Consider the following 22,661-nt stretch of genomic DNA (forward strand, 5'->3'; position numbering starts at 1 on the left):
GACCCCTTTTACAAAAAAAAAATGGTTTCGACTAATATCTTAAAAATAGAAATCTAGAACTCTAAAATCAACAAGTCATCTAGAAATCTAAACATTTGTCCATATGCAGTAAGGTGAAAAACCTCAAATGCTGGTGTCAGGGGCGAATCAAGTGGCTAGTAGGGGTTGGATTTTACTCCAAAATTTTTAAAAGTTTAAAAATTGTACTTGGTCCTCCTCTAAAAATAATAAAATTTTGATTTAATCCTTTAAAATTTTTATTTTTACTATCATAAAATTACAATTTAATTTCTGCCCTTAACAAAATTTTCTAGCATCTCTCCTAGCTGGTGCCTATAAATAGAAGCTACTCATAAAAGCATTTGGATCATACAAAACTCAATAGAGCTTTTACCATACTAAACAAAATGTCTTCTCAAATTTCTACAAATCCTGTTCCATCTCAACATGATAACACGTCCAAGGAAAATCTTCATTTGTCCAAATTTAAACCTAGTTTTTTGGGGGACATTTTCCTCTCTTCTCCTTCTCAAATGGTATCACTACAGCAAAACAGACTTTTAGTGGCGCTTTTTTAGCCTTTAGTGGCGCTTTTGAAAACGCCGCAAAAAACGCCGCTATAGGTAACGCTGCAAAAATTGGTGGCCGTTTATTAAAAAAAAACGCCGCTAAAAGCCATGACTTTTAGCGGCGTTTGAAAAAAAAGCGCCACTAAAAGTCATGGCTTTTAGCGGCGTTTTTTTTGAAACACCGCTAAAAGTAATGGCTTTTAGCGGCGTTTGTGTGAAAAGCACCGCTAAAAGTAATGGCTTTTTAGCGGCGTTTGTGCAAAAACCGCCGCTAAAAGTCATGGCTTTTAGCGGCGTTTTTCCCACAAACGCCGCTAATTTTGGCAGATTTGCAATGCATTTTTTTCACCAATATTTAGCCCTTCCTACATTAAAATCCAACCAAATACAACAAATATAGCATAAAATGCAGCCAGAAATAGAAAATTTAGCTTAAAAAATACAACCAAAAAATATTAATTCTAAATGATACTTCAAATTTAACAAAAGATATATGATGTAATTAATAAAATATGATTTAAAATATTCTTACAATAATGTTAAACGTGACAAAGTTAAAAACATTCTTACAACGAGAAAACTAATGTCTAAGATGGTGGCTTTTACGACTGCTGAAACATCTGCATCATCTGCTGAAGCTGTAGCTAGAGGTCATCGTACTTTTTGCTCTGCTCTACTGCCATCGCTGCTGCCTTTGCCTCCCTCGCTACTGCTACCCCTGCCTCCCTCTCTGCTGCCTTCGCTCTAGGTTGTTGCTGGAGCTCTTCATATTTTTGTTGAACCTCGGCAATTTGCTCAACCGTGTTCGCTTGCATCTGAGCTATCTGATCTCTTAACCTCTGAACTTCAGCTTGAGCTTGACTTCTGGAAGGCATGTATTGTTGGGAGCCGGATCCAAAATATTGGGTCGGGGTAACACCAGATCCTTGAAATCAAACCCGACCGTACCTTTCAGGACCCAAAACTTCAGTGATAATTCTGTTATCAATGTTCTCAAGATTAACAGAACTATCAGTCGAAGCAATCGCTTCATATTTCGCCTTCTTCTCCTTTAGTTTCTCCTAAAAAATCAATTAAAGAGTTAGAAACAAAATATATAATAAAAAGGAATGCAACATAACTTAACATTATTTAAAACTACTAATGATGAATTGAATTAAACAATTATAATTAAAATTATAAATATTTAGAATAAATAATATATTATTAAGTAAATATACCATAATTTCTCCACTTGGATGTCATAGGAGATCCATCTTTCTTCCTATCGTAATCTCAAAAGGTGAAGGCGTCCAACTTTTTGTCCAGATTTGACTTCCTACAATATAGTAGTAAAAATATTATTTAATAGTAGAAAGTTATTAATATTTGAAAGAATTAATAAATTTATAATACCTCGGCCTCACTCTGAAGCAAAACTTTTCGACCTCGCTTGGTAATGCGTGAATTTTTGTTTTTGCCTGCTGCTTGTTGCAACTCGCTCACGGTCCTACATAATGAAATTATTATTACGTATATAGTAAACACTATATATAAGAGTTTGGAAATACGTAATACCTCTCCTTTCTTTGAATTCCAAAATCTAATCGCATCTTCCCATTGGTACCTCAGCATTCCGGACGGGACATTTCTCAATTTTTCCTCGAGGCTTATATCCTTCTTAAAATATTGTTTTTTTAAAGTGCTTTTATTGTCTCTCCATTTTTACCCAATGCCTTCTTGATATAATCATCGGAGACCTCTAAAGCAAATCTCTCCTAAAAAAACACAAGTTTAGAATGTAAATATAAATGAAACTTAAACCAATGTATTATAAATTACATTCACATTTTGTTACCTTAATATTAGCGAGAGCCTGATTTTTGTTTCTATCAGGCATGTAATGCCATGATTCGTAGTTGATGGGCAACATATTGGCATTTCGTGCTAAAATGCCCAAATAGCCTGCTAAAAGTCGAGCTTCAGATCCAACAGGCTGACCATGAGTATTTCTACTTACTTTGACACGCTCGACAGATCTAAGTCGTATAAATCTCTAAGCAGCGTACATCCTCGAACTCTGCGTGTCCCACCACTTTCAGCTGAAAAATGATATACTATTATTATATTAAAATTGACAAATAAATCAATAATAAAAGTCAACACATGAAAAATGAACTTAACATTACTTTGAAATTCTTCAGGCTCGTCAAGTGTCTCTGGCACATTCGAAGATCCAACAACTGTCTACTGTTCACTATTTCCTTCTTCCGAATTTGGAGTATTCTGGACAATACTTAAATCACGTAATCTTCTTCTATGCATTTTTCCTGCAATACACATAAAATAGTTAAAGTTTTAGTAACAAATTACAACAATAATAATACATATAAAATAGTCAAATTATATAACATGACCAAGATTAAAATTATAATATTACATATAATTAAAAAACGTAAAATCTTATTACATCATTATTCGTAAATATCTTCATCCACATCATGTCGAACCCATTGATGTTGTGTACTAGTACTAGGGATATTTTCATCTAAGTTTTGTTCTGGAAAAGGTAATGTTTCTGATCTTTCGATGATGTCATCTCTACTTCCATTACCCATGTCAAACAAGTCTCTAGGGGTGTTCTGGAGTACAATACCAACCCTCATCAGTTGGATCTTTCGAATAAAAAACTTGTTTCACTTGAGAGGAAAATACATATGGCTCGTCCATCAATTGTTGTCTAGTGTAAATCAAGTGAGAGAAATTCACCATTGTAAAACCAAATTGATCTTTTTTAATTCCTCGAGCAGTATTAACATCAGCCCAATCACACTGAAATAAGACAACTTTTCATCTGCCATAGTAATCCAACTTAATAATGTTGGTAAGAAGTCCATAATACTCCACATTACCCTCAACCGGATTACTGTCCCTAGCACTATCATAACTTGTAATTGAAGAATTAACAACAACTCCACAATTTTGAGTTCTCCTCATTCTCTCGCAATACTTTGTATGAAATCTGTATCCATTGATAAGAAAGGCACTATCTCTTTTTATTACTCTGTTCGGACCTTGGGAAAGCTATTTAATTTCGTCATTGACGTCCTTCCCACTCCAAACCTATTGAATCAAAAGTAAATTGAATAATTATAAATGTATTATGTAAAAACATTCTTATTTGATTAACTAAATTTCGCGATTATATGTAACTTATTAACTTTAGTTACATACCGTTTGGCTTAAACATTCATGAAAAGATTCTGTGAATAACTTATTAATCTCTCGATGTTGTAATCTTCGAGAGCGTGCACGAGATCTCAAAATTTATTTGTACTCACTATGTTAAAAACAAGTTTAATTGGTTAGAAGATTAATAAATCAAAAAGACGAATATGTAAGGAAATTTTATAACTTACTTGTGCAACGGTTTAATTGAATCGTGGTTAAAAAGTACGTATCGATGTGCTTGTATCCACGAAATATTATCTAATTCTGCAATTTCAACTTTGCCGACTGGTTCTCCATAACTTTGAAATAAATAAGTTTCGGCCAAGTTATGATCATTGAGCCCATCATTTCTACTTGGTCTATTCAATCGTGTTTCAGCATCTTCTAAATATCTAGAACAGAAGGTCATGCACTCCTTTGCCAAGTAGCCTTCAGCAATTGATCCTTCTGGATAACGCTTATTGTGACAATATGACTTCAATTTGCTTAGGAACCTAAACACGATATACAATATTTATCAAAAGCTGTAACTAAATGTATAGAGGTGAATGAATGAATACTTAAGAAATAAATTAGCACCTTTCTATAGGATACATCCATTGATAAAAAACCGGTCCACCAAGTATTGCTTCGTGAGGGAGATGGATTAGCAAGTGCACCATAATAGTGAAGAAGGAAGGTGGAAAGATCTTCTCCAAATTGCATAAAGTCAAAGCCGCTCGATTCTGTACTTTCTCAAGTTCTTCAACATCCAAAACTTTGCCACAAATAGCTTTTATTATATTGGATAGTTCAATTATACATGACGTTACATTTTTTGACATACAGCACCATAAAGCAATTAGGAGTAAATCTTGCATCAAGATGTGGTAATCATGTGATTCCAATGAATATAATCTTCGATCTTTGAGACTCACACATCGAGATATATTTGACGCATACGCATCTGGGACCTTTATATCCTTCAACAGCATTCAGAAAACTTCTTTCTCTTCCTTTGACATTGAAAAAATAGAATGCGGCAACCGATATTTGCCATTCAGAAGTACTTGAGGATGAAGATCATGCCGGATTCTCATGTCAACTAAATCAAGTCGGCTCTGAAGATTGTCTTTTGATTTTCCATCGACATTCAAAATTGTCCCAATTATGTTCTCGTTGACATTCTTCTCAATATGCATGACATCATGATTGTGGCGTAAAATGTTGTGCTCCCAATAAGGCAACTAAAAAAAAATACTCTTTTTTTTCCACAAGTCCACCTCATTAGGATCATCCTCTCCATCAGATTCATCATCAAATTCATCCCTCGATCTTCTCTTTGTTTGCATGTTAGGTGGTTGATTCATCTTCCCATAACTAAAATTGATATCTTTTAACATAAACAAGATTTCAGATTCAATGGTTTGCTCAGGAGCTCCTCTGTACTCTTCAGTACCGTCAAATAGAGTCCTCTGAAATCTAAATTTATGATTTCCATCTAACCACCGACGATGCCCCATGTAAGAGAACTTCTTCCCATTGTACATCCACTTGGAACAAGTTTGCGTAGCACAACAAGGACAAGCATAATGTCCTTTAGTACTCCAACCCAATAAATTAGCATAAGCTGGGAAATCATTAATTGTCCACAACAAAGCTGCACGTAAATTAAAGTTCTCCTTTCTCAATACATCATATGTCTCAACACTCGACCATAATTGTTTTAACTCTTCAATAAGTGGCTGCAAATATATGTCAATATCATTTCCGGGACCTTTCTCTCCAAGGATAATCATTGATAAAATAAACGAAGATTGCTTCATGCAAATCCATGGAGGCAAATTGTAAGGAACAAGCACTACTGGCCAAGTACTGTACGAAGTACTCATGATTTTAAATGGATTAAAGCCATCAGATGCTAGCCCAAGCCTCACATTCCGAGGATCGCTTGCAAAGATTGGAAATTTACTGTCAAATGATTTCCAAGCTAAAGAATCCGCAGGATGTCTTAATAATCCATCATCAGTTCGTTGATCATTATGCCACCTCATAGATTCGGCTGTCTTTGACGACATGAAAAGCCTTTGAAGTCTTGGTATTAGGGGAAAATATCGCAAAACCTTGACTGGCTTCTTTCTTAACTGTGCCCCACCTTCTTCCACATTCACATCTTCTGTATTACTATTCATCCAACGAGACTTACGACAAACATGACAAGACTATTGGTTTTTCTGATCACCCCAGTACAACATGCAGTCATTTGGGCAACTATGAATTTTATCGTACCCAAGGCCCAAATCTTTTATTAGTCTCTTCATATCTTGACAAGACTATGGGATTTTTGCAAATGGAAACATCTCTCTTAGAAACTCTAACAGCATTGTAAAAGAGTTTCTGGTCTACCCTCCCAAACATTTTAAGTGAAATAGACGAATGCAGAAGGACAATTTCGAATATTTTGATCCCTCGTAAAGTTCTTGTTCATTTCATTAAGTAAATTGTAGAACTTCGCCGCTTCTTCATTTGGCTCCTCATCAGGTACACTTGTTCCCGTTTCGCAAAAAACATTTCCACCAATATTACAATCATCGGATGTAATAAAGTCAGGTGGAAACAATTGCTCACCATGACTGTGCATATTAAACACATCCCGTAACATACCTTCCATGTCATCTTGTCTATCACACTGACAGTAAGCAGTATCAAGATAAGTTGGATTAATCATTGAAGAGGTTCTACTAGATGTACACTCTCCATGGAAAATCCATTTTTTATACCCTCGAATAAAGCCATCAACAATTAGATGTTCGTAGACTACTTCACGAAAATGCCAATTGATGTTGCCACACTTCTTACACGGGCAAAGAATCATATTCTCTTGGGTTACATTTTGAAATGCAAAATTTAGAAAAGTTTGTACTCCATTTCGATAGGCGTTGCTTACCCTTGACAATTTCATCCAACTCCTATCCATTTCGTTGTTCTTGAAGTCTAAAGTTTACAATAAATTATGGTTAATAAAATACATAATACATATCAAGTACCAAGTTTCTAATGGGTGTAAACTAATTCAAGTAAGTTGTGGGATTTTCAAGTGTATATTTATGTATTACGTAAGTTAAGTAAGTTTTGTAACTTTTGTAAGTTTTGTAAGTTATGTAAGTTATAATATGATATAAACTTATGTAAGGTGTGTAAGTTATCTAAATTATGATATGAAATATTATTTATTACGTAAGTTATGTAAGTTATATATTTATGTATTATGTAAGTTTTGTAAGTTATGTAAGTTATGATATGATATAAATTTATGTAAGGAATGTAAGTTATGTAAATTATGATATCAAATATATTTATTTATTACATAAGTTATGTAAGTTATATATTTATATATTATGTAAGTTTTGTAAGTTTTGTAAGTTATGATATGATATATATTTAACATTAAGATAAATATTATTTCCTTTAAAAATTATTTTAATTAAATAATATTTAAATAAATTAATCCAAATTATGTGATAATTTTAATGATATAATATTTTAATTATTTTTGTATTATATACCGAAATTAAAATATTGAAGTAAATTTAAGTGGAAACTTATCAAATTCAAACAAACACAAAACTTAGAAAGGAATGGTTTTGTTTTGTCATCTTAAGCCCAACCGATATTACCTAAATTAACCTAACAATAAATAATTATGTAAAATAAACGAGTTTGATTGAAATTATAAAGTTGGAATAGTAAAACAATTTAATATAATTATAAAACTATGACCCATCAATTGAAACTTAATTTAGTAAAAATGTATTAAATTATTTAATTATTTTCGAAAATAATAAAAATATTGTAATTTTTTCTTTTATATTTTTATATGAAAACTAGAAAAATAACGCATATTAAAATTTTAACCCAAAATCTCTTAATTTTTAATATTTGAACATTGTTATTTTGACTATAATCTTATTCGTTTTTGTATGAAGTATTTATAAGTACATTTGTTGTAAAAGGTTTTTTTCATCAGCATCACAACATAGATGTATAATAGGATAAATGCATAATCAAATTTACGTTATTTGATTTTCATTTTTTAAAATATCTATGTTAAGGAAAAAAATAGTAGGAACTAGCATTGGATAAATAGTTGCTCTTCAAAAAAAACATAAATGATCTACTTTAGAGAAACAATGAGGTTCTGAGAGTTTAGACCTTGCTCGTTGCTAGTAAAGGTTAGCAGCCTTCACTTCAATGCAGCCCCTCAGATTATTTTGTAGAAACACCAACTAATCAACAGCTGTAGCACCCCAAACCCGGCCCAGATGTTATGGCCGGATCCGACATGCCACATCGAAGCGTTCAAAACATTTTATATTGTTGATCCAGAAAAACCTACTTAGTGTTTTAAAAGATAATTTCATTATAGGTTAAAGTGAATGGAAGCTGTGCACTAGGTAGGAAACCGGAAAAGATGAGGTGAGTCTATCGGACTACTTAAGTAACAAGCTCCCTTCGGATCCAATCCTAGACATGCACACCGCCATTGCCACACCTTAACGTCATGTATATTTCTAGGAAACCGATTTGATTAAGTCATTCTTAGGAAAAGTGATTAATTTTGGAAAAATACTTTCATTGCGGAAGCTTTGCTTGTTATCGTGTTATTTTGAAATCAATTGTTGTTTTTTTTTTTTTTGAAAACGTGCCCTAAAGCTATCCAATTTCAACAGTTAAGATAAGTAATACCTATCTTAGTAATACATATTAAAACCATCAAAAATAATTAAGCGGCCTTATTACATTTAAAAACCCAAACCTCAACGTAAATAATAGGATGTCCAGTTCACCAGAAGAAAACCAAACTTTCAGAACCGGTGGCCACTCCGAATTCCCTCATAGCTTCAAGCCCACTATGGTTGGGGATTTCCTGCGTGGATGAAAATAAAAGGGGTGAGTTTGGGGAAACTCAGTGTGTAAGGAAAACCCATTCATAGCCCAAGTCAGCTCAAGCCCATTGGGCCTAAGCCCATTCAGTATGATGATCTTGGGCGAGCCCTTTTCAGATTACAATAAACTAGGCCTTAGCCCCTTATTCAGATAACAGTATGGCCCGTAGGCCCATTTCAAAATACATGCAACATCAATAACATATACAAGCCCATTTGGGGAGACTACTCAACCCACCAACCATTACACTCCACCCGTACCAACCATACACTCCATGTGCAGAATAGCTCAACCCACCCAGCCCAAAACTCCACGATTCTTGCCTTTGCCGCTCGATTATCGATAAATTGAGGCAAAGCCTCCAGTACGTGGACAAGCCACTTTCAGTACTTCCTCCGTCAATATCTCAGTCCCATGCATCAGATAATAACAACATGGCATGCAGTAAATAACAACAGTCAAACATGCATTTAGGTCAATTTAACCCTAGAGTTATTTTGGTAATTTATCTCCTAGGGGTAAAACTGTAAATTTTTCACTTTTAAAGATATTTCAGTAATTTATCTATTTTAGGGTTTTTCATGCATATTCCTACCTTTCACGTACTAACAGAATCACTACCGAGGGTTCTTACCGAATTGGGCCCGTTGGCCCATCATTCCAATTTTGGCCCATTAAGCCCAAAAATATCGAGGGCACAGAAATCATGCACTTTGCAGTCCAAACATTGCAGCTTACCAAAAACATTAATCGATTTACCTCACGGGCATTCGCACACTCGCAAATCTACAAAACACCGGTTTTCGGCATTCGGCTTTTCGGCTTTTGCCGATCTAGACTAAGAAAGAGGGTGTTAGTTACACACTTGTTTGCAACGATATGATGACGAGATCCACACACGAACCGCCTACAATTGGATTACTAACACGTTAATCTAACTATTCAAATACAAACTACGTATTAACCCCTTACAATATTCGGCCAACCACACCTACAGATCATAGTAAGTTTATAAGAAAACAATAAGCAACTCATGAACAAATTTTTGTCAATGTTTACCACATAATCATAATTTCACTGCAAGCTATCTTCTTGAGCAACAGTCACTAAATTATTTATAACTGGAGCTACGAAACACCAAATCAAGTACCGTTAATTTTCCCTGAAAATAGACTCATATATCTTCTATCCATAAAATTTTCAGAATTTTTGGTATGGCCAATCAATACCAGATTTTTCTTAAAGTTTCCCATGTTTCACTATTTGACTAATCTGACCACTCTTCATTACGAATCAAATTTCTCATTGTACAGAATTCAAAATATGTTCTCGTTTATTCCATTTGAAGCTAGACTCATTAATCTTTAATTACATAATTTATGTAGCTTCTAACTCATCTCCCACAATTTATGGTGATTTTCCAAAGTCATGTTACTGCTGCTGTCCCAAGCAGATTTATTACCAAATCACTCTTTCACACCTAACTTGCATGCTTGTTATTTAAACATGTATATCACCAATCAATCATCACATATCTATGATTTTACTTAAGTATAATCTCCATTTCATCATTTTAAAGCACAACATGTTAGCCGATTTTTCCCCTTAGCATCTAAGGCACATGCATGCTCATTTGTTTGGCTCAACTTCACCTATCTTCCATTTTTCATCAAAAGAACATGAAACAACAACCATTTCCTTCATTTTAATTCATGACTAAATGCTCACAACACAACTAAAAACCAAAATATGCTTCAAGAGTTAAGGTAGAATCAAGAAGAACTCATGAACATCAAGATAGAAGCAAACTACCATGAACTTATTCTTCCCCAAGTGACCGAACATTCAAGAGCTTTCTCCTCTCCTTTCTCTTCTCTAACTTTATGCTATGATGTACAAAGATGGACAAAACTTTGTTCTTTTCACCCCTTTTTCTTTTAATAAAATTTCATATTTCATCCATTTAATTCTTTAATACAAAAGACATGAAATTCCAATCATGGAACATTTACCTAACCCATTATCATGGAACATTTACCTAACCCATTATCATGAAACATTTACCTAACCCATTATCATGGAACATTTACCTAACCCATTATCAATTTGTATCAATTTGTACCATAAATTATGGATATCAAGTGCACATTTTGTCTAGAACAACATGATGGCTGGCCACTTCATGTAAAATGGGAGGTTTGTCATGCAAATCCTCCTATTTTGCACTCCTATTTATTTGGCCACTTCAATTTAGCCTATAGCATTTTCAAACATTTTCACATAGGTCCTATTTCATAATTTCACTCACAAATGACAAAATTAAAGCATGAAATTTTGCCAACATTCACAGAATTCCCGAAAATTGGGGCGTTACAACAGTAGCTAGATGCAACCTTACAGTAATAGGGTGTAAGAGTTTCAAATCATCAGAACAAGTCCTGCCTGAAATCAATGATAGCAGTAACAATCAGAATAGCAAAAATGGAACACCATGTACTCTTCCCTATGTTTAAAAATTTCCTTTTGACCACGATGCTAAGTATCATCATGTAGAACCCCAATGGCAGTGACCCAAAGCATTTACTAACAGCTAAAGAGGACTCAGTTGCATATCTCTACTCAATTTAATGCTGTTAAGCCTTTTACCTAATATCAATGAGATTTTTCAAGCTAATTTTTCTCCAAGGAAGTGACTCAAAGCCTTCAGCAATAGCTAAAGGGAACTAGTTTAATATGATGAAATGTAAAAATTAAAGTCAATACCTAGTTCATAATATTATGATAGTAACCAAATTATTATAATAAAGAAGCAGGTAAAGCATGCAGAAATTTCTACCATAGTTTGCCAACCGTTGAGAAAGGCAAGAAAAATGAGAGTGATCTTTTCCAAGAGTCAATGCATATGATGAGTTGATGACGCTCCACAATTTTTAGGGTTTATTTTTTCCGATGCTTACTTTTAACTAACCCAATCATATATTGATTTGACAAATTAACCATCTCTTTAAAATCGAATACTAACATTTTTCAGTTCCTTAAACAAATTCAAAGATTCCATTGACAACAAGAGACAAAGCTAAAAGGACTACTCCTTTTCTAGAGAATTCATTTGAGATCAATTAGAATCTTATTACTTCCAATTTTTTTGTGTGTAGTAGCCTTTTACAAGTAAGATTGGGGGGTTAGGTGTTTTCCAATCATATGCTTTTTAGTTATCAGCATGCATATACACTTATACATACAAACAAACATAGCAGTACGTTGTAATGTGAAGGCACTAAGTATGTTGTACATTAATAAAAAAAATTAAAAGTATGAATGCAAACATAATAAGACAAGGAAAAAAATTGTCATTAATACTTGAACTAGACATTTACCAGCTAATGCCTGAGTAGTGATCCTCTCCTCTAGTAATGCCTGCATATAGACATTGGTCCGAATTTAGAAAATCATACAAGATAGAGAAAAGAGATATTATGAGGAGCAAGTAAATATAGTCCCGATTAAAGAAAGCCACCTTCATACTATTAGGAATAACTCTACACTAACTCTGGTTACATTTTTTGAAAACAAAAGATGTGGCGATATCTTAGGTTTGTCTAATGGCACGATATAATGAAGCACGCCCATCTATTTATAAATTCACATTTAGAATAGCCTATCCACTAAATGAAAATTCTTATTGATCTCCAAAGTTCACTAAATAAACCATCTTCACTCTTGAGAATTCAAAATACTTAACAAAGACTTTCCTCTCTTTAATAATAAAGTTTCTAACATGCAGTCTCTATCGAAAAGAAAGATTAGAAAGGAAAGCGAACCATCACGAACATTGGATCTTTGCTAAATGTGAATATGAATAGGTGTCTCCTCTATTTGCTCAAATTTTAGCAATTTGAGACAACTTTATTTATTAAAACAAATTTAACTCACCTACAAGCTTCATGTGCTTTACTAGTTAAAGCTGGATGCATAAAAGTAGAATGAGAAAGCACCCATACCTTGTGATCAAATTCAGACATCTTCAGAACTATGGGTATTATTATTGGTTTAGGGCCAGATTTTTTTTTTCTAGCACTACTTCCATTTACTTCTGGTACCTTCACAGTTTCACCTGCATGCACATAAACACTGTTAATAAATAAACTGTCCTATTGCACCTTCACATAGCCTCTAAAACCGACACATACACTATGCTTAAAATGGAGTGAGATGCTATACCAAATAAAAAGCATTTAGAGTAGAAATCCACCTTTATTGTTAGAAGTAGTTTCTAGAGAAATGCACATAATATGAATGATTACGTATGTAGTCGAAGTTTAATACTATATATGCTCCACTGCTAATAGTTAGCCTTCATAGTAAACCTTTTATTTCATGGGATTTGCATTATACTTTAACGAAAAGAAGGAAAAGCAAGACTTTTTTTGAGAATCGAGAAGAAAATGGGTGAAAGAGTTGAGTGAGGGTTTCGGCTTACCAATTGGTTGGGAAAGAGGAGTGCGAAGATGACGCAGCAGATGGTCGAGTCGACGGCGATACAACAGATGGTCGGGTCCAGCGTGGAGAGATGGTTTAGGGATCGATTTGCTAAAAATTTAGGGTTAGGGGGGAAATTTAGGGGAAAATTTTAGGGGAAAAACACTTAAGGTTTTTCGGGTGTAATTTTGGGGATAAAAAGGTGGAAAAAAAACGACGCCGTGTAGTTAGAAAACTGAATACCGTTTGCGGCGTTTCAACAAAGCGCCACTAAAAACAAAGTAAACGGCGACGTTTTACTCACGAATTACACATATTTGTGGCGTTTTCGAAACAAACTCTGGTAACGCATAGCTTATTGTAACGTTTTGGAACAAACGCCACTAACAACAATGATAAAACAACGTCGCTTCAAGGATTTGTAATACAAATTTTCAGCGTTTTATGAAAGCACCAATAAATAAAAATGATAAAACGTCATCGTTTTGCTAACCACTTATCATGTTTTGCGGCGTTTTCAGTAAATGCCACTAATAACAAGAGCAACACGCCGCCGTTTCATGAAAACATAGCACATATTTGCGGTGTTTTCTACTAAAACGCCGGTAATAAGTACCCTATTGCGGCGCTTTATAAAAACCGCCACTAATGCCTTAAAAATTTAGATTTATTTAATATATAATTTAAAAATAATATAAATTAAAAACAATCAACTATATACCTAAAAACTCTAAAATTATTTTAAATAATAGTATTTTAATTTTTTCTTTTAAATAAATAATTTTTAAAATTTAACTATTATTTAAAAGAATTAGATAAAATTTGAAATATTGAAAATTATTTAAACTTTGAATCTTGAAATTTATTCTAAATTTGAAATCTTTAAATTTTGAAATTATTTAATATATAAATTAAAAAAACCAATCATATACCCAAAAAAACTTTAAAATTATTTTAAACAATAATATTTCAAATTTTTCACACTAATTAATTACCTTAAACCCCTAACCCCTATCATTTTAATCCTATAACCCCTAAACCCTAAACACCTATCCATTTAAGCCCTAAACTCATTACTCATAACCCCTAACCCCTAACCCCTATCTCATACCCTTTAAACCCCAAACCATAAACCCTAAACCATGAAACCTTAAACCATGATTAACCACTAACCCCTAAATCTTAAACCCCAACCCTTAAACCATAAACCAAAATCCCTAAACCTTAAAACATTAACTCATAAACCATAAACCCCTTTCCCATGTCCCCTTAACCATTAATTAAACCCCTTAACCCCTAACCCCTATCCCTTTAACCATTAAACCCATAACCCTTAATTATTAACCCCATAATCCAAAATCCTTAACCTTTACCCACTAATCACTAAACTTTAAACCACAACCCCTAAACCTATAATCCCTAAACACATATATAATCTCTAAACCTTAATTAAAATATTAGCTCATAAACCATAAACCCTAAACTATAATGATAATTAATTCAATATTTTAAAATTAATATTATGTCTTTTACGATCATATAAGAATTTCTTTAATATATATTTTGACAAACAATCAGTCATATTCCCAAAAAGCTTTAAAATTATTTTAAATAATAGTATTTTAATTTTTACATTTTTAACATATATTTTCAAATTTTCAAATTTTCAAATTTTTCTACATGTCATTAGTTTTTTCTGAAGAATTTAAATATTCAATTGAAAATAAATTGTATTTTAATCAATATAAATATAAATAAATCATTTAAATAATAAATATATGCATAAAATACTTTTTGCGGTGTTTTTATAAGAAACGCCGCTAATACTAGACCTATAGCGACATTTTTATAAAAACGCTGCTAATGTCACTAAGGTTTAAAACAAAACGACGGCGTCTTGCTGATTTTTTTGCGGCATTTTTCAAAAAACGCCGCTAATGCTCAACCTATAGCGGCGTTTTTTATAAAACGCCACTAATACTCAACCTTTAGTGGCATTTTTTGGAAACGCCGCTAATGAAACTAAGGGTTGAAAGGAAACAAATGCATCTTGCTGAAATTATTAGCGGCACTTTTACAAAAACACCACTAAAAGTTGAGCATTTGCGTCGTTTTTTTATAAAAGCGCCGCTTATGCTCGATCTATAGCGGCGCTTTTAGAAAAACGCCGCTAATGTCCTATCTATAGTAGCATTTTTAGAAACGCTTTTAGAAACGCTGCTAATGCTGAACTCTAGTAGCGTTTTTTGTTCAAACGCCGGTAAAAACGCCGTGAAAAACCTGTTTTGCTGTAGTGTATGTTCAGACGTATGATAATCACTTTTAATCTGTGTTTTTGTGACATCATATACCTATATAATTTAGATTTGATGTAAGTACTAATATGGACTTCATACAAATGTATTCAATTTTTTTAAACTATTTCGTAGTTGAAGAGACATACATCTGTTCTCATTTCAATGTGTCCTTACATGCATGTGAATAATTTAAAATTAATATAAAGCTTTTCATTTGAATAGGAAATGGATGCTGGAACTCAACAAGAGTACGAAGAATTGAAGCAAGAAGTGAGGAGAATGTTGGTGGCAAATACGGATAAATCGTCCCAAAAGTTGCCCATAATTGATGCAGTCCAACGCTTAGGTGTGGCTTACCATTTCGAGAAAGAGATAGAAGAGGCCTTGGAAATTATATACCATCATCATTGCAATCATATTGACATTGATGGTGATGATCTTTACACTACTACTGTTCGATTTCGCCTGCTAAGAGAGCATGGTTTTGATGTTCATTGTGGTATGGCTTAGTTTTTTAAAAGCAAATCTGGTAACAAAAAAAAAAAAGTTATGGAATATAAATTGATTTGAATATGTCAAAATTTTACTATATTCTTTTAAAATTTAAAATTTAGTTTTTATATTTTAATTTGGAGACCTTAACTCCTTGCATTTTTTTTAATTTAAAAATCTTAGTACTTCCATCTATTTTTGTCGTGAAAGTTAATGTCGTCAAAGGTGAAACAGCTCTTTTTTAGCCCTCAAAAAATTTATAAATATTGAGGGCTAAAAAAACTATTTTACCTTTGATACTGTAATGGAAAAATTAGATGGAGGCACCGAAATTTTTAAATAAAAAAGTACATGGATTCAATGTCTTAAAATTATAGTACATGGACTAAATTTTAAATTTCACAAAATACATAGACTTTTAGCATATTTAAACCATTTAAATTTTAGACACACTAGATACCCCTATTTAAGGATTGTTGAAAAAACGAACCATTCTAGTCTGTGGAACCTCTTGATCTAAGAATTTGTAGTTTGTTCAATCCAGAATTATCATGGTATTCTAATGATAAAAAATCAACAAGAAAATTCTTAAAATCTGAAACAACTTATTTTAAACCTTTTCCTTTAAAATTTCAATAAAAATTAGGTTAAAATATGGCATAAGTCCCTATACTCTTCACAAATTTAGAATTTAATCCCTGCACTTTTATTTTCTAGGAATTTAGTTCCTTTACTTTTCAAATTTCAAATTTCAGGTCCAATTATTAACACTGTTAACTTTTTATGGTTAAATTTTTAAGTGTAACATTTAACAAAATAATGAACTTGAATTTAACAAAAAAAACATAGTAAAATTTTAACAAAAGAATAAAAAATTCTCACTAGATAGTCAAGTAATTAAAAAAATGACGTAGCAATAAACTTGAATTTAACAAAATAATTTTAATAGTATCAACAGTTGGACATAAAATTTTAAATATGAAAAGTAGAAAACTAAATTCCAAGAAATAAAAGGATAGAGACTAAATTATAAATTGATAAAAAGTATAAAATTTATGACATATTTTGACCCAAAAATATTATATGTGATTAAATTACCTTTAGTCAATTTTAATTTTTAATATAGTATAAAAACATGGCAGCTGTCTAACCACACTATGGAGTTTTTAAAATCTACCCATTGTGGTTGTCGTTAGTCAAATACATATTTTATTTCATATTTATTATATTTAATACTTATTTTATATTAATTTTTAATATAATTAATTGGTTTAAGTAGTCTTATGAATTAAACTATTTCAATCCATAATTAGAGGGCTCACTATTTTGACTTAATTTGATATTTTAAATATTAGATTGTATGAAATAACTGATCACTAAGCATTAGACTTAAAGTTATTGTAATCTTGAATGAACCAATTTTATTATTGAATACAAATTTGGTTTCGACTAACCCAAATTTGTAAAATCCTTTTAATAAAATTATAATTGAATTAAAAGGTGATTAGATTTTGAAATTCTAATCCTTTCATAAATATATTTTAAATTTGTAAAGTGAAACTTAGAAAATAACGTCTCAAAATTGTTTGATGATTAAGCAGAGACATTTAACAAATTCAAACATGAGAATGGAAATTTCAAAGAATCTTTAATTGGTGATGTGAAAGGCATGCTAGAATTGTATGAAGCTGCACACTTTCAACTACATGGGGAAAATATATTAGAAGAAGCCCTTCCCTTCACTACATTTCATTTGAAGTTGGCAGAAAATATGGTAGACTATCCTCTCTCCACACAAATTGCTAATGCTCTAAAGCGACCCCTTGGTAAGAGCTTGCCGAGGTTGATTGCTAGGAGCTACATTTCCATATATGAAGGATACGGTACCCAAGATGAAAATTTAATGAAATTTGCAAAGTTAGATTTCAAAATCTTACAACATTTACACAAGAAGGAGATAAACAAGATAAACAGGTAACCGATAGTGGTAGAAATTTCCATAAGTCAAGCCAAATAAAACTCTTATTCATAACCTAGCCAATACACTGGTCTACTAATAATATATATGTATCATAATTTCTTCTTCTTTCTTGTTTTAGGTGGAGGAAAGGTTTAGATGTTGCGACCAATTTTCCTTTTATATGGGATAGATTTGTGGAATGTTATTTTTGGATGTTGGGTGTCTACTTTGAGCTCCACTACGCCGTTGCTAGAACTTTTGCGACCAAAGTGATATGCCTCATATCAATTTTGGACGATATTTATGATGCGTGTGGCACATATGAAGAACATGAAATCTTTACAAAAGCAATCCAAAGGTCATATAAAATATATATCCACTTTTACTTCAAATCATTAGAAGTAGATTCTTTTATTGAATTGAATAATAGAGACTTGACCATTTGAATGGGTGATATATTGATATATTGTAGGTGGGATACCAACTGCATTGATCAGCTTCCAGACTACATGAAATTGTGGTTTAGTGAAACCTTAAATGTTTATAAAGATATGGAAGATTTGATGTCCAAAGAAGGAAAATCATATCGTGTCCAAGTCACAATAGAAGCAGTATATCTGATTTTTACTTTTTTGTTTCTTGAAAACAGTTCTTATTTTGCAATGTTAATCAGCGACATTAGTTGGTTTTTGCTAACTTTTTGTTTCTTTGTTTGTTAATAGATGAAACGACAATCTCAAGTTTACTATGTTGAGGCCAAATGGTTGCATGAAAATTACATACCAACAATGGAGGAGTATATGCAGATTGCATTAGTCTCCGGTGGTTATTGGAATCTTACGATTTCATGTTTTGTTGGCATGGAAGATAGCATTACAAAAGAGACATTCAATTGGGCATTTAATGACCCTAAGATTGTCAGAGCTTCAAGCACTATTTGTAGGCTGATGAGTGATATTGTTGGCCACAAGGTACAATAATTTATTTGTTTATTTTTATTATTTGACACAGCTCTACATTAGCTCAAATTAATTTATGTTTATTTTAGGTTGAGCAAGAGAGAGGACATGTGTCCTCAGCAGTGGAGTGTTACATGGAACAATATGGGGTGTCAATGCAAGAGGCATACGATGAATTATACAAGCAAATAAACAATGCTTGGAAGGATATAAATGAAGAGTTCTTGAAACCAACAGCAGCACCAACATCGGTTCTTAATCGAATTCTAAACCTTGCAAGGGTCGTTGATCTCTTTTACACGGGCGAAGTTGCTTATACGCAAGTTGGGGAGTCAGCAAAAACTAGCATCACTGCTTTGCTGATAGATTCAATCCCAATTTGATCAAGAATTTAAGGTTCAAATGAACATGAACTCAGTTTTGAAAAGTGACATCCAGAAGATTATTGTCTTATCCTCAAGTTGTCAGCTGATTTGTAAAATAAATAATTATTTGTCAGTGTTTTGTTTTATGGTGCTCTTCAATCTCTTGGCATGTGCTGGAGCTTTAGAGCTGTCTAGTGTCACTGGGATTGTGTTTGTGTTTGCGTCCGTCGTCTTTGTCTTTTAGTGTTGGTCATGTTGCTTTAAATTCAAGTAGCTCCAGTTGTTTAAGTTTGTATTATGTATTGTCTCTTTTGTATTAATAAAACTTAATGAAGGTTCATTATCAGATTTAATTCCCAAATCCAAAACAAGAAAAGCGAGCTCCTTTTTTTATTATGTATTGTCTCTTAGTTTTATGGGAACTATGCTTTTTTTTTTTTTTTGGTGGATGAGAAGGCTATATTTGTTTCTATTGGAGGTGCACGTGATGCTTTCTTAATCCTCTGTGGTCTTGAAGGTTTTTATTATTATTATTAATATTTTAGGTGGCTTGGGTTGCTATCTTAAGGTGTGTTTTCAGGTGTAATTTTATAATAGACTTAATAATATTAGGCGTTTATTTAAAACTTAAGTTGAAATTTTATATATATATATATATATATATATATATATATATATGAGTGTACTGTGGCACATTAAAACTAAGTAGTATTTAAATAAATATTCATATTTATGTTATTAAAATATCTATTATAAATATTAAAATATAACTTTTAATAAAATATTAATAGCATTATTTAAAATTTAAAATTATTATTAATGTTAATTTTATTATTAAAATAAAATTATAATGTTAAATAATATTATTAGAATATTAAATTATATTAATTATAGGAATAATAGTTGATGCACTGTTGGTGGGTAAGTCTCGTGCATCGTCAATGACTAATAACATAACACATTGTTAATTGCATAATTTCTCTATTTATTTGTGATATTTTTCACATTGAATTATGCTATTTATGTTCTTAAATATATTGTTTATACTTATATTTTATTTATATTTGACTTCGAGGATAATTAGAGAAAAATGAGCTTAAAGTTTATTTTTGACAAGTTTTTGTAGTTTAGACTTTCAACACAATACAACTTCAATATTTTGGCCACAACTTGAGCTATAGACATCCGTTTTGGGCCTATAATATACCGAGTCGAAAGGAGTTGAAATATCTAACCAAAGTTATTTCATGACTTGAGCCCAAAAAGTGTCAGGAAGATGCCCGAAAATGACTTGAAAGTTTGACGCGAAAATTGCTAAGAAACCTAGAAATATTCTATTTTATTTAATTAATGGCACTTTTGTATTTTCTTCATTATATTATTTTTCCCTACAAATAGACAATATTAGGTTAAGATTTGGGGGACTTAGAACTAATTTATTTTAATTTATTACTATTATTTCTCTTTATGCATTGATCTTATAAAACCTCAAACTCGGTCCAGATGTTAGAATCGGATTATGAATATTACATTGACATTTTAAACCTTGTTTGTTTATTTCCACGCAAAACAAAAGTCTGAATCGATAAACATATATGCAAACTAGAATTTATATTTGTCATCCTAATAGTGTTGTTGTTACCAAAAATTTGTGTGAGCGCGCATTGATGAAAGTATCGTTTTATTAATTATTTAAAAACAAACAATACCATTTTTGCTACTCAATTCGTAAAAAAAAAAAAAAGAGTTAAATTCAAAACCTTGCACCAAAAAAATACTTTAGAGTTCTTATTTTCAAAAAACATAGAGTTTCATCAATTATGCCATCTTGCTAAAAACACCAATTAAAATTATGTTTGCAAAATAAAAACAAAATCCAAAATAATTGTCCCAAAAACAAATTAAAAAGTTCAAAAGTCCGTCTCCGAAGTAAGCCCAAACATACTTAAAGTTAAAATATCTAAACCAAGCTTCGGAATCGCCGCCAAATCCTAAGTTTGAGGATCACCTGAAAAGTATCAAAACAAACGAAGTAAGCTAAAAGCCTAATATGTGACTTGGCCCACATATATAATTTATTATTGACATGCTCATACGCAAATCTCAGAATCGACTATAGAACAAAAAATTCACATATTCAGAAGCATATATTAGAACAGAATATATCCTACCCCCATCCGCTACTCACCAACTCCACTCAACCAATCATACCAAATAGGACTACAAGAGTCTATTCATCCAATCATACCGGTACGTAGGGGTATGCCACTCAAAAGGTGTAGCTGAATTGCCAGACTAATTTTATAATTTAACAGCCAAAATTACAGTAATACTGCCAGAATATACTTCCTCCATCAAATATCAAATCTCACCCCAATGCATATGCATAATCAAACTAATATATATCCATATCAAATGAGATGTATGGCGTGCATGCTTAAATGTCTTTTCACAAATTATATCCTGTCATTGTTTACACAAAATTTATCATACTAATCATGGTTTCTAACATACTGATACACAATATACCAAATTTATGGTTTTATAAGCTCACAAAATAGCCACAAATTCAATTTTAGAGTCTTCTAATCAGCCCCAAACTGGGACTATAAATTGACCAAAATGGGCCCGCACGCCCTACCTGTTTTGCCCATGTAATCACACAATCCCGTATAGTGTACAGAAGTTTCAAAAACAACCTCTGTTTTTTAGATTTTTTTTCCAAATTCTAATTGATGTTTTGGGTTAGAATCACACACCTGATTATATTTTTGACTAACCACACAATCAAGAACTCACGAATCCTACATACAACATTAAACCACAGAAATTAACAACCAAGAATTAACCCAACATCTAACTTGATAATTTCTTTTACTGAAAACTAGTCCCCAAAAATGATATTCAAGCACTTACTCCGTAAAAATAGTGTCCAAAACAACAACTAAGCTACTGGAGGATCACACACCTCGCACCCTTCGCCTAATCAAAGATTACAAAAATGTTCAAAGAAATGAAGAAACCATTACCACTCCTACCTAGCTCAAAGAATGAATTGAAAATAAGATAACAAAAAATAGTTCGATGAAACTTACACTACGTTTGCACTACGATCAAAGAATGAACACCACGCACGATCAAAAAGGAAAAGACAAGACGACAATCCTCTAAACAAATTAATGGAAGCAAGCAATAAATAAAACATAAAGAAGAGAAGAAGGATAGAAAAAAAAAGGAAGAGAAAGAAATGAAAGAAGAAAAAGAACCTATGACCAAAGAGGAAAATGTGGACAGTAAGTGGGGGAGAAAAGTTAGTGAAGTTTAGATAATCTTTTTAAAAAATGAACAAAATCAAGATAATTGAATATCTTAACCCACTAGATTACGTAGAGTTCAAATCTAGC

The 22,661-nt window shown here is 32.2% G+C and overlaps 1 protein-coding gene across 1 annotated transcript; it reads left to right on the forward strand.

The window, feature by feature from the left end:
• The first annotated feature begins 407 nt into the window (after window positions 1–407).
• LOC108471338 ((+)-delta-cadinene synthase isozyme A-like) lies at window positions 408–19,275 on the forward strand. Its single transcript, XM_053020805.1, has 7 exons — window positions 408–536; window positions 15,704–15,980; window positions 17,575–17,947; window positions 18,073–18,291; window positions 18,406–18,544; window positions 18,656–18,904; window positions 18,988–19,275. The coding sequence occupies exons 1-7, from the start codon at window positions 408–410 to the stop codon at window positions 19,273–19,275; spliced, it is 1,674 nt and encodes a 557-aa protein (XP_052876765.1).
• The last annotated feature ends 3,386 nt before the right edge of the window (window positions 19,276–22,661 follow it).

Source organism: Gossypium arboreum, chromosome 11, assembly GCF_025698485.1.
Source record: "Gossypium arboreum isolate Shixiya-1 chromosome 11, ASM2569848v2, whole genome shotgun sequence".
Lineage (NCBI taxonomy): Eukaryota > Viridiplantae > Streptophyta > Magnoliopsida > Malvales > Malvaceae > Gossypium > Gossypium arboreum.

Bases quoted from the DNA above. Each gene is read 5' to 3' on its own strand.
- LOC108471338 (XM_053020805.1), top strand. From the start codon at position 408: ATGTCTTCTCAAATTTCTACAAATCCTGTTCCATCTCAACATGATAAC. The intron at 537-15,703 runs GTATCACTACAG...TCATTTGAATAG, and splicing joins TCTCTTCTCCTTCTCAAATG to GAAATGGATGCTGGAACTCA. The intron at 17,948-18,072 runs GTAACCGATAGT...TTCTTGTTTTAG, and splicing joins GAGATAAACAAGATAAACAG to GTGGAGGAAAGGTTTAGATG.